The 11992-nt window shown below is 52.3% G+C and overlaps 1 protein-coding gene across 1 annotated transcript in view; it reads right to left on the bottom strand.

Annotated features, from left to right (window-relative positions):
• Positions 1 to 5494: 5494 nt before the first annotated feature.
• Positions 5495 to 11992, bottom strand: part of PEPD (peptidase D) — a 111152-nt gene continuing 104654 nt past the window's right edge. Inside the window, exons 13-15 of the mRNA XM_019742726.3 lie at positions 10000 to 10184; positions 6509 to 6700; positions 5495 to 6027 (exon numbers count right to left, since the gene is read on the bottom strand). Of these exons, the coding sequence (XP_019598285.2) occupies positions 5890 to 6027; positions 6509 to 6700; positions 10000 to 10184 (515 nt within the window). The 3' untranslated portion in view covers positions 5495 to 5889. The remainder of the gene's footprint in view (positions 6028 to 6508; positions 6701 to 9999; positions 10185 to 11992) is intronic.

Raw genomic sequence — 11992 nt, 5'->3', positions numbered from 1 at the left:
AGTCTAAGAAAACTTGAAAGTGTAAGGTTTAACCTTTAATTTATTTTGCTTAAATACATCTTTTTATATTTTTGTGGGCTGTTCTTCTAGACTTTTTGTACCACTACTTCTGTTTAGTTATTTTATGCTCTTATGTCCCATAAATTATTTTAGAAAGAAAATAGTCATAAAACTCAGGATATTGACATTTTTGTTGAGAATAAAAAATGGCAATCACTAAAGTTGAGATTCTCTAGTCTGGTTTATATCAATGTTGGTAGTGTTGATTGTCCTTGACTTTTTTTTTTTTTAAAGCACAATTCTAGCTCAAATTTGTTGGATTTGTAGGGTTGGGTTTTTTTTTGTTTTTTTTGTTATTTTGTTTTGGTGCCTGGCCTGGTGACAAGAGACAGAGTCATGTCTGATTAAAAAGTTTGTGTTACCAGGTATCTTATTGAACATGGTCATTTTTGGCCACATGGCTGTTTCATGGTAGGACTGGGACAATGTAACTAGCGTGTAACTCAAGTTGTACCCTTGGATTGGTAGAAGAGTGCTGTCTGCTCTTCTGGGCAGAAGACATCACAGTTCCCTGAAACTCGCCAAAGCCATTATTAAGGCCATGGGCGCGCCAGGAGCCCCTTCTGCAAGTAACAGGAGCCCAGTGTAATTTTCCATGAGTCGCTGTCCCAGGAGGTAGGGTTTCCGGGCAGGATTTCCCGCCTGTTTTCAGGAATTTTTTTCGCTTTCCCGTTCCCGAATCCCAAGATATAAACTGTTTTCTGTTCTCCACGATGAATCGTTTCCACAGTGACAGCCGATACTACCAACCAACTGGGTTCAAGGAGCCGATTTTCCCGATTTCCCGACCAACTTTTCTCGGGATTTGGGAACGGAAAAGCGAAAAAATTTCACGAGAACGGGTGGAAATTCCTGCCCGAAAACCCTAGCGAGAAATAGGAAAAATGTCTAAGAGATACATTGTGAGTAATACGTTTATTTCCCATTGTGGGTATCACTGGGTTCAAGGAGGCGATTTCCCCGATTTCCCGACCAACTTTTCTCGGGACTCGGGAACGGGAAAGCAAAAAAATTCACGAGAACGGGCGGGAATAACCCTACCAGGAGGGTTAACTCACTATAGAGCCAGGAGATAGGGGTTTCTATTAGGGTCCAACACCAGTTTACTTTGGTTGGAGTATCAGTTGACTAGTAATGGATGTTTTGAATAACTAGGAGAGCCCCACAGATCCTGCTGAATCTTTAATAGCTGATCAATGTTATATAATTAACCTATTTGGAGATGCATTTAGGTCACTTGAATCTTTGTAACAGGTGCTACAGACATTTTAATTTTATTTACTAAAAAATATCTTTCAGAAATTGATGTCTCCATGGAGTTCATGGTTACCAGTTACATGAATTGACCTAACTATCTTAGAAAAGAAGCTTTAGGGAAATCACCAGGAATGTGTACTCCATATTTCAAATCAGAACATAAAATCTGAACTTTAGGAACATAGATTCAAGTTTTCTTGTTACCTATGCAAATCAAAACATCAGCACAAGCAGTCCTTTATGCATAGAAAAAAAATGCTAACCATTGTCTTGACTGTCTTACTGAAGTGTTTGGGATTGAAAGTTTTTTGTTTGATAAATTTATCAATATAAAACTAAGGGAAATCAAATATGGGGAATGGATAAGTTCAGAGCTTTGGGAATTGTGAAATGACTTTTGTAATTTTTGTTTTGTAGGTTATGTATGAACCATTAGGATTTGATCTGCCTTTGCTGGCAGGTCCAGTGGCTTAGGAATTAGGCTTTAGTCTATAAATTTCTAGCTGGATCTGAGAATCCCGGGATGGGTGCTTTCTGACTGGTCTTGGCTGCAGGTGGTGACATCAAGAGCAGCATTTCCTGGTTTCTGGCCCCTTTCAGTTACTGGGATGTGAGTTCAGAAATTCTGGACTTACCAAGAAGTAGCAAGATTTTAATAAAATATGACCAGAACATGGTCACATGACCACTCCTGAGTGTGAAATGCTCAAATTTACCTAAAAAAGTAGATGTACAATTTCATACTTGATAATAAAGGGAATCGTAGCAACTTTTGATGTTTCTTAGTCCCCATTAGAGGGCCTGAAACTTGGTACCTGTGCAACCCAGTTAGCACCGAGTGCTTTTTGATGCCTTAGAAATAGGAAAACCATTTTGTTTCACAAAAGCTAGGAAAGAGAAAGTCCATTCTACACCTGTTAGTCCTGCCTCTCAGGAAAAAGTACTTGTTCTTTTTGTTTCTGGCTTTCCTCAGTTTGTGAGATTACTCTATTTTTTTTTAAATATAATTTTATTTCTTTCAGTGAATTTGAAATAAAAAAAAACAAAAAAACCTTTGGAATAATGGCTGTATTTCCTTGTGGGTTTCTTTATGTTAGATACTGAGAAAGTCCAAATGGTAAGCAGCTCTGAAGAGCAGGCAGGTGCCCTGCTGTCTTCTGTCCCAGCCCAGGACAGGAGTGGGGTGGGTGAGGGTGCGGGGACAAACGGGTGCTTCTGTCCACGTCTAGATTTCCTTTAATGGATACACACAGTTTTCTCCGAATATAGAGTGCCTCTATATTCTTGGTCACCTGGTCTGATCTAAAAAAGTTTATTAGAACAGAGGAAGCAGTAATTGGTGTTCTCGCTCCACACCTAGGGCCTCAGTGGTTTTATTTACAGGATGGCAGACAATTAGTTCTTAAGACCACAGTGCCAAAGTAAGGCGTTTCCCTTAACAATACGATTTATGATATGTATATAGTCTTCCATTTACATGAAGACAAGAGTATACAAAGAAATTCATAAATCCTGAGTCCAAGGAGCTGATTTGAGTGAAGGGAAGATACCGTTTGGATACTTTTCTTCTGTGATCCTTCAGTTAGGTTCATGTCTTGAGAAATGTCTACTCATTACAGCTTAATGAAAATTGTAAAATTATTTCTATGGGTGGTATGTCCCGTTTCTTTTCTTTTTTTTTATCAGTGTTGTCATTTTGAGTCCAATAACTTGTCTTAGGGCATTTTATAGACATGATTTGTGAAGGTGCCAGCTCTTTTTTAAATAAAAAACTTCTACGCCTCCTGCTTTTTCACTGCCTGTGAGTCTCTGAAGAGTTCCTGTGCAGTTTACACATACTCAGAGAACTGAATATTCCTTTCCTGCAACATGCCCACTCGCAGAGCTCTCGGCCTGAAAGGCATGCAGAGCTGTCTAGAGAATCTAGGGTTGTGGAACCGGGCTTGAGAATGGGGTTGTTAGTGAGTCAGTCACACGTTAAACTTATAGCCCAAACACCTACGTCTTGTCGTTCCCTTTGAAGCACCTGTTAGAGCCAGATGCCTTTCCACGTCACCACTTTTCAGTTCTACTTCCTCAGTGTCCCTTGTACCTACTTCCCCTCCCGCTCCCACCCTTGCAGAGCCACTGTCCTCTCTGCCTGGACTTGGTCTCCCTAGACCATGGCAAGCTCTCCACAACCTTCAGTCGTTGCCCATTGCACAGGGGAGAACCAGCCTTCGTGTGGTGTGGCTCCATTTGATCTCGCCCACGGAATTTCCTTCCATTCTCTCACATCACTTGGCTTTGGCTTCAGGGCTTTGCCATGCTGTTTACTCCAGGGCTGCCTTAGGACCACAGTTCCTTATGTCTGGAAGGCCTCATCTCTTGCTTTTCATTTTTAACCCTTCCTGTCCGCCCCCGGCTTCCTAGACAAGGTGAGTTCTGTTACCTTCCTTCATGGCACTTGTTTCTGATGATATATTTGTACATGTTTAAAGTGAAGCCTCTCGAGACCGCAGGCTCTGAAAGCAGGGAGTGTGCTTTTATCAGACCTTGGCACACACGAGATGGTCAGTTATTGAACAAATCTATAGGCCCTTCCAGGGTTTTGGAATAGCTTTTAGCGCTGTACAGCTTTCTGGAAGGGTCTCTAATATATTTCTGAAGTTGTACAGATTTCTACAGTGGTTGTAGATGTGGCAGGTGGCTACCTCTGAACGGGGGGTACCGCAGGTGGCTGCTGCTGGCCACCTCTGACCTGCACCTTCAAGGAATGCCCTTTGACTTACCAACCTGGGCTAAAGCAGTCACATCTACATTCCCAGTGTCCCTCCTGGACAGAGCATGTAATTACTGAGATTTCTCCTTGTTCTCCTTTGTGTACATGCTTGATTATCAGAAAACATTTATGTGAAGTGGGCAGTTTTGGTATGAAATGTCTGGAGAAAGATGTATGATACACTCAGCTATGTTTGTTAATTAACAAAACTACACGGTTCATTTAGAGTTTCAACCTAACTTGAACTTGTTTTATCCTGGGGGTGGGGAAAATGGAAACCCTAGACCAGGGGTGTCCAAACTTTTTTCAACTTTTTTCACCAAGGGCCATATGCGGTAAAATACACAAACAGCCAGGCCACTCGAGGTGAAGTACGTATTGCCTCTCCTGGTTTATTTAAGTAAACTAAATATACTTTTGGAATTCTCTGCGGGCCAATAAAAAATGGATCGCGGGCCGCAGTTGGCCCGCGGGCCGCAGTTTGGACACCCCTTCTCTAGACACCAGAATGTGTCTTACCACAGACGCAGCTGGGGTAGAGAAATATCGGGCGAGCTCTAAACTCCTGACACAAAGGCAGTCATTCCTTAAACTGCTCAATGTCAGGAATCACTTAGGGAATATATCTGCACCAGCAGAAAGCCTTAACTGGATGTTATAAATCTAAGAAACAAGATAAATGGTGACTTGGAACTGAGATTGTTTTAATGTGGCCACATTACAAGCAAGCACTTTTGTGCTATTGCCATAGGAAGAAATCAGTGTGTACTAAACTCTTCAATGACTTCTCAAAACGTCTCTAGCTTGCACTACAGTTTTCTACCACATGGTTTCATCTGGTATCTCTTCTCACTTGCCCTTCACCTTGGCGCAAACTCCTGGAGGAGAGCTCTGTGAGGAGACAAACCTGGAATGTGCACAGTTCTGGAAGCCGATTTTAGGGGCTGGGGCAGTTCTGGGGGCCCTTGGGAGAATTGGCCAAGCAGGTGAGCACAGGTGCTATGCCACTGGCAGGCACCAGGCCCTGGCCCCAGATGGCTCATGGCCTCCGGGTGGAGTTTGGTCGGTGGGCTCACACTTAGGGGAGACAGATGGAAGGAAGGAGAAAGCTCACCTTCCTCTCACTCTGCTGCCTCTCAGATGTGGGCTTTGCTAGCACGTCGAGCATGAAAAGGAAGTCAAAGACAAGGAATCTGCAAATCTCACGTTTTAAATAAGTGTGCCTTACATGCTACATCCGTCTGCGCCCTTCAGAAATCCAGCTTTGAGGCAGTAACCACATCAAAAAAGGTTCGTATTCACCTTTCAGCCTATGCAAAGCCCTGGAGTGGGATAGCGCCCAATGTGCTTGACCTGAGCCCCAGGCTCTGTGGGTCAGTGACGAGGGTGAAGCACTGAGAGGGCCGTGCACAAAGGACCATTTCAGGAAACTTTTATTGCAAATTCCATTTTGTGTTTTGATTTTTGAGAGCGAACACTGGAAATTTTCCTTTCCAGAACAGAAGAATACAAATGACAGGAAGACACATTTTGGTGGCTACGAAAGAATAGGATTATTTGCAATCAGCATTTTAAAAGCCACCGTCATTTAAGCTTCATCATAACAGATTAAGATGTGATCTTGCAGAAAGTTAATAAAGAAGTTTCTCCCCCCAGGACCCGGCATTTATTTGGTGTGATCAAACGTCAATGCTGGCACGTGGTTTCTGAGCACCATCTCTTACTGCTGGACAGCCAATCAGCAGCCTGCCTGTTGTGAAGACAGGTTGCACGGCCAGGTCCCCAGTCCCACTGGGCACGCCTGGCAGGCTCTACTCGGGGCCAGAGGACGGAGGACAGGCCTTGTCGGAGCCTGCCATGCACGCTTCGATTTCCTCCACCGTGCGGGGCACACAGGTCAGCAGCTCCGTGCCACTGTCGGTCACCACGACGTCCTCCTCTATACGGACCTGGGTTAGACCAACAGGTTCAGTATGTCTGAGCTGGCTTCCTGCGCTAGCTGACAAGGCCAGACCCAACCACTCCAGGCTGCCCCCGCTGAGTGGGAGGAGCCCTTTCTGAGGAGTGGTCAGTCCTGTCCACAAGGGAAGGGGCTGGCCTCAAGGCAACGGCGGAGAGGAGGGCTCGTCCCATGGGGCCATCTGCTCATGCCATCTGCCCACCCTGTCCTTGCCCCTTGCACCTTGCCAGGTGGATGGGAGCCCCTGGAGCGGGGCTAGAATCTATGTAGAATCTATGTCTCTTCGTTGGGGGGTGAGGCACCGGTCTGGTGACAGAACACGAGAAAGGGCGGGCCAGGTCCTTCTTAAACAAGGAAGTCAAGACTGTCCCTCCTCCCCCTAGAGCTCCTGCCCCAGGACAAAGAGGTGACAGGCAGCAGTGGGCGGGGAGTATTCCGGGAGCAAGGACACAGGGCCCATCAGGACTCACCCCACCAAATCCACGATAGTGCTGCAGGACGTCGCGGTTAAAGAAGCAGGAGCGGGCCGGGTCCGCCAGGGCCTCGTCCAGGAGGTGGTCGATGAAGTAAATGCCCGGCTCCACGGTGAGCACCATGCCTGGCTCCAGGCGCCGCGCAGTGCGCAGGCTTCGCAGGCCGGGCTTGTCAATGCGCTCCACGCCCTGTGGGGAGAAGACCGGTGAGGAGGACCCCACTGGTGGCTCCCAGGCTGGTGTGGAACCAAGGAGCCCGTTAGCTCCAGCCCAGGGCCACTGAGGCAGCAGGAGACAGATGGGCACGAAGGAACACCCAAGCGAAGCCCTCATCTGCCCACGCAGGCGTCCACGTGTGAGGGCTGGCTCCAGCCCTGTGGGGTCTCTGCAGCTGCAGGGAAGGCTTTGTGACCATGGGGGTCTCCAGCTCACACTCACCCCTGCTGTGCTGTGCCACAGACACTTCAGAGAATACCATCTATTCTGATTTTAGTGTCCTTGCCCCATTACCCCCAGAACTGCCTGCGGGAGCCCTGTGGACGCCACATGCTGCCCACGGGGCTGGCGGGGAGTCCAGCGGCCCTCACCTGGGCCCTCTCCCCGCCAGGCGGACGGTAGAAGCCAATGCTGAGAAGCCAAAAAAGCTCTTAAGGAGGCTGCAAGGCCGCCTGGCCTGCGTCTGTCCTAGGCAGCTCAAGTGGAAACCGGCCCCAGAAGTGCTGTGCCTGGCTCCCCCGGGCCAAGTCCCAGGTTTTCCATGTGGGCTTCCAGGGGGAGGGACAGGTGCTGTCATCAGGACGGGCCTGCCAGTTCTGGCGTGTAGATACACACATGCACACACACACCATGTGCATGGCCCTTGCCCACACTCTGGGCTCTCCAGCTGCGCCCTGGGCAGCAGCTCCCAGCCCTTAAGGAGTGAGCGGCAGTGGCAGCTGCTCCCTGCAGAGGTACCCCCTGCCCTCACATGCACACCCCGCCTGGGCCTGTCCACTCACACGGGCACAGCCAACAGGGATTCCCAGGCTGTGAGGGCAGGTGGTACCTAGGACACTTGCAGAAATTTCCCTGCCTTCCCCAGGTCCCTGAGGTACGCATGTGACCCTTGGGCCAAGGCCTGTGAGCGAGTGGGCAGCAAGCAAGCTTTCTGGTCAGGCTCTGAGCTTGCCCTGCCCTGCTCACAACAATCCCCTGCAAGCCCAGCTGCTGGAGACGGAGCTGTCATTTCTGACTGTTTGGGGGCCAAGAACATCAGACTTCAATTAGTGGTTCATGTAAGGTAACCAGAAACAGGCTGGCTCAGCCTCCACGGCTGGGCACAGTGGGGAAGGCTGTGACCGACATTCCGTGAGGGCGGGGACAGCGGGGCACACATAGACACTGGCGTCCACAGCTCCTCTGACCTGGCGTGAGCCGGGCTCGGACAGAGGCGATGAGGGGACAGCAAGGCACCGTGACCCCTGTGGGTTATGCTCCGGGCACAGATGCTGTCTGGTGTGGTGCCCAGCCCCACACACTTTTTGCCTGGAGGGGATAAGGCAGGGGACCAGGAAAAGCCCCATCGAGAATGGCAATCTCTGTGTGTGAGGGCCAGGTGCTTGTGGGGTGGGGCAGGGGCCTGCCTCCTGCCCAGAAGCTGTTTGTCAGTGCTGGTCATTCAGAGCCTCTGCTGCAGACTTTTCTGCTCCTGCCATCTGAAGTCTGTGCCTGCCCTGGGCACCCCCGCCCTGTCCCTTACTGTCATGCTAACCCCTAAGTGCCTGTCCACTTCTCTCATTCTCTGCTCGTCAACGGCCAGGGGCCTGGTGGAGGCAGAGACCTGACATGGTCATGTCCCCTGTTCTCGCTCACTTGCTATGGGCCGTGCTGTGGGCAGTTTGCTCAAGCTTGTACAGACAAGCTTCCAGAAAATTTCAGCTAAGGAGAGGGGAGAATGGCAGGGATCCCCAGGGGCATAGGAGGATATGCCTGCCCCAGTCCACTGCCCACTGCCCCTTCAGAGCATTCGCTCTCAGGAGTCGGCCCTGGGGGGCCCACCGAGAACAGCCAGAGCAGGGCAGAGAGAAGCGGCCTGGGCCGAACGCAGAGCAGATCCCATGAAAGAGAGAGGCTGGGCCCCAAGCCCCTCTGGCCAAGGGACTCCAGCCTTGTTGGGGGTAGGGTGCCGGCCTGTGCCGGGTCCACACCGGCTTCCGCCTGGGCAGAGGGCTTGACAGGGCCTCTACTTTTACTGAGCTCCGAGCAGAGGAGACCCAGATGTGTCTGTAGGTCTGAAATAAAACAAATGACTTTTATAGGAAAAGCCATATTTTTTTCCACAATGTTTATCTGTCAGAAGAATAGACTCTGAGCACAAAGGGCTGCTTACTGGAAAAGATGAAAACAGTTTGCTGCCAATTTTCTCTGGTGGAAAAAAAGTGCTCTGGCGACTAATGAATAACGAACCTCAGTTAACAATGTCTGGAAGGCCCTGCTCTTGGCTTCCTGCACACAATGTGATGGATAGAAATTAGGAAATTAAAACTGATTTTGTTTCTCCAAATTTAACTGTTTACACTTGAGGAAAAAATAATTGAATAATAATGCTTCTCTTGAGCAATTCGCCCCCCCTCCCCCCCAAATCGTTCTTAGTGCTTTCAAAATACCCTGCAGCCAACAGGCCGAGCCTAGTCTTGGCTAACTGGCTGCTGGGCCCCAGGGCGTGCGGTGATTGCACAATCACCCCCTGCACCGTGGGCACCAGGCCAGGCAGCAGGGACGGCTTCACCCCCACCCACCGGGGCCTGGAGAGGCTGCAGCCACCTGCTGGGCAGGGCCTCCCGAAGGCCCTCTGGGTGGTCCTTTCAAGGAGCAGTTCGTAGGAGGTGGAGGGGAAAGCCTAGTATGGAGATGCCCACACGAGCCTCTCTCCCTTGCCAAGGAGATGAGGAGGCCATGGGGGTGTGCTGGCCTAGGGGCCTGGGGGGGGGCAGGGGGTGTAGCAGGGAGGGGCCGGGGTTCTGCCGCTAGGCTTGTGAGGGCAACAAGCTCAGCTCGTCCCAGGAGGGACCAGAGCCAGCCATCAGCTGGTGGAGCCTCGTCCCCCGTCTGCAGGAGGCCCGCGGCAGGAGGACATGATGCAGGCCCTGCCAGCCCTCTCCCGAAGACGCAGCCTCTGGGCTCCCACTGTCCTGCAGGGACCCCAGGCCCTGCACACTGACCACCTACCAGCCTTTAGGGAAGGTGCCACACACAGCACACAGCCAGGGCTCACTGGACAGAGCACACCCATCTCGCACGGAGGCGGCATGCTCACAGAAACACTCCTGCCTTCCCCAGGGCCCTTGGGGCTGGGGGGCATTGTGGCAGCAGCCTGCACCAACCACTGGGTGAAAAGGGAGGAGGGGCTTTGCTGGGGCTGCATTCCTCCCCACCCTGCCTGTCCCCCTGCAGCCCACCCTTGGGAGGGCCGGGCTCGCGACGGCTCACACTGCGCTGTCCACACTGACCTCGGGGTAGCCTCCCACGTCGTGCACATCGATGCCCAGGAAGTGGCCGAGCCCGTGAGGCATGAACACGGCTCCCAGGTGGGCCTGGAGCATGGCGTCCACACTGCCACTCAGGATACCAATGCGGGCCAGCTCTTCCAGGTGGATGCGGTCGGCCAGGCGGTGCATGTCAGGCCACCAAACACCTGTGGCTCAAAAGGAGGCTGCAGTGAGCTGAGATGGGAGGGCCTGAAGTAAGGGACATGGGTGATGTGGCCGGGGGTGGCCCTCCATGCCAGGCTTTCCAGACCACAGCTCTGGATCTTGAGCCCCTTCCTTTCTTTTCGCTGTGTCCTCAGGGGTAGGTTCCTGTCACCAATGGCCAGGGGCCCAGCCCAGGTCTGCTTCCCGCCCATGCTGTGTCCACCCCCGGCCAGTGTGTGCTGCTGGGGCCATGGGAGACCAGCCAGGTCCCTGGGCATCAGGTAAATGTCCCCAACAGTGGATGTGGGGTGGCCTCAGAGAGCCCCAGACAAGGCTCAAGTCCAAATGCTAAGAGCCTCAGGCTGTGGGGCCCGGGAGGCATCCCTGCACAAATCCAAATGGGGGCGAATCACCTGGGAGCCACTGTAGGGAGCAGAGGTTTCTGGGGTGAAGGTGCAGCTGGCACAGCATCATGGGCTGGCTGGTAGGGGTCTGTGGCTCCGCCTGCTATAAGCTGTAGGTGACCGTCTCCATGGCAGCCCAAACGTTCAAGCCCCAGGCTTCTAATCAAATTCATCTTTGCCCCATATTTCTGGGGCAAAGGTCACCGTGGAGTGTTCCCAGGCAGAGTTTTGGGGTAGATAGGCTCTACAGGGCTCAGGGGCTCAGTCTTGCCTGGCCCCTGGGAGGCCCTTGGAGGCTGCAGCCTAGGACTCTTGGACAGCTGTCCTCAAAGAGCCTCGGCCGTCCCCAGGGCACAGCAGCCCTGCTCATGGGCTCCCCGGAGTCCCACCTTCAGCTTCGCTCAAGGGCACTGGGCGCTCTGCCTAAGTACCAAATAGGGGCCTAGGCCACTGAAGCTCCGTCTCACCCCATGAGGGCTGAGTTTGGGGCAGGCCATGTGCCTGCCAAGGCCACTGACACCAGGACACACAGGGCCAGGTGGACAGGGTGGGGGCCTGTACCCCTATACTGTGCTCTGGCCAGAGAGAGTAGCCACCACTGGTCCCTGCGGCCCCCTCCATGTGGGTAGCAACCCTGGCTCCCAAGGGGCCGCCAGGCCCTCCCCTGCCCTCTACATCCATCACTGACGGCTGCTGCAAGAGGAGAGCACTGGATTCTGCACTGTGAGGGGCCTCGCTGGGCCCTGCGCTGGCCAGGACTGGGCCACCAGGGTCTGGGCTCAGGGCTCTGGACTTCTACGGCTGGCACAGGGCAGACAATGGGCTGAAGAGGTAATGAGAGAGGACAGCCCACCCTGGGATACAGGCCATCACCTCTCAGGCACTTGAGTTGGGCACCAGTCCCCCAGGTGGGGGCCCCTTCCCTGCCAGACACACGCCCCACAGTTGGGGTCTTGGGGTAAGCTGGAGGCACAAGACTGATCCAATCAACACCTTGGGTCCCCAGGATCCAGGCTCTGAGCAGGGGGGTGGGGCTGCACCCTGGCCAGTTCACAGGGCGGTGGCTGGGCCGTGGGAAGTCCATGGCGGAGGACGCCCAGGCCTGTCCCTAGAGACACAATGGCTCCTTGGAGTTCAGCCTGGTTCTACCTGCCTCAGCCCACAAGGCGCTGAGGTGGTGCTGGCGTCCTGGGGTCTAGAGTCTGCCTACAACCACAGCAGCATAGAGGGAGAGCCCAGTCTGCACCCCTGAGGGTGGAGCCAGAGTGGGGGGCATCCTGCAATGGAATCCTGGGGAATCAGATCCCAGCTGATCTGCTCCCGCTGTGTCCCACGCGAGCCTTTATCTCTGTGAGCCTGAAGCCTCCTGTGTCAAATAAGACTTACAACGGGGCCCTAGAGAGCTG

The sequence above is a fragment of the Rhinolophus sinicus genome, chromosome 8 (genome assembly GCF_057876585.1).
Source record: "Rhinolophus sinicus isolate RSI-liver-muscle chromosome 8, RSI-T2T, whole genome shotgun sequence".
Lineage (NCBI taxonomy): Eukaryota > Metazoa > Chordata > Mammalia > Chiroptera > Rhinolophidae > Rhinolophus > Rhinolophus sinicus.
The sequence above is the reverse complement of the archived record's forward strand: the minus strand, read 5'-3'. Positions and strand labels throughout refer to the sequence as shown.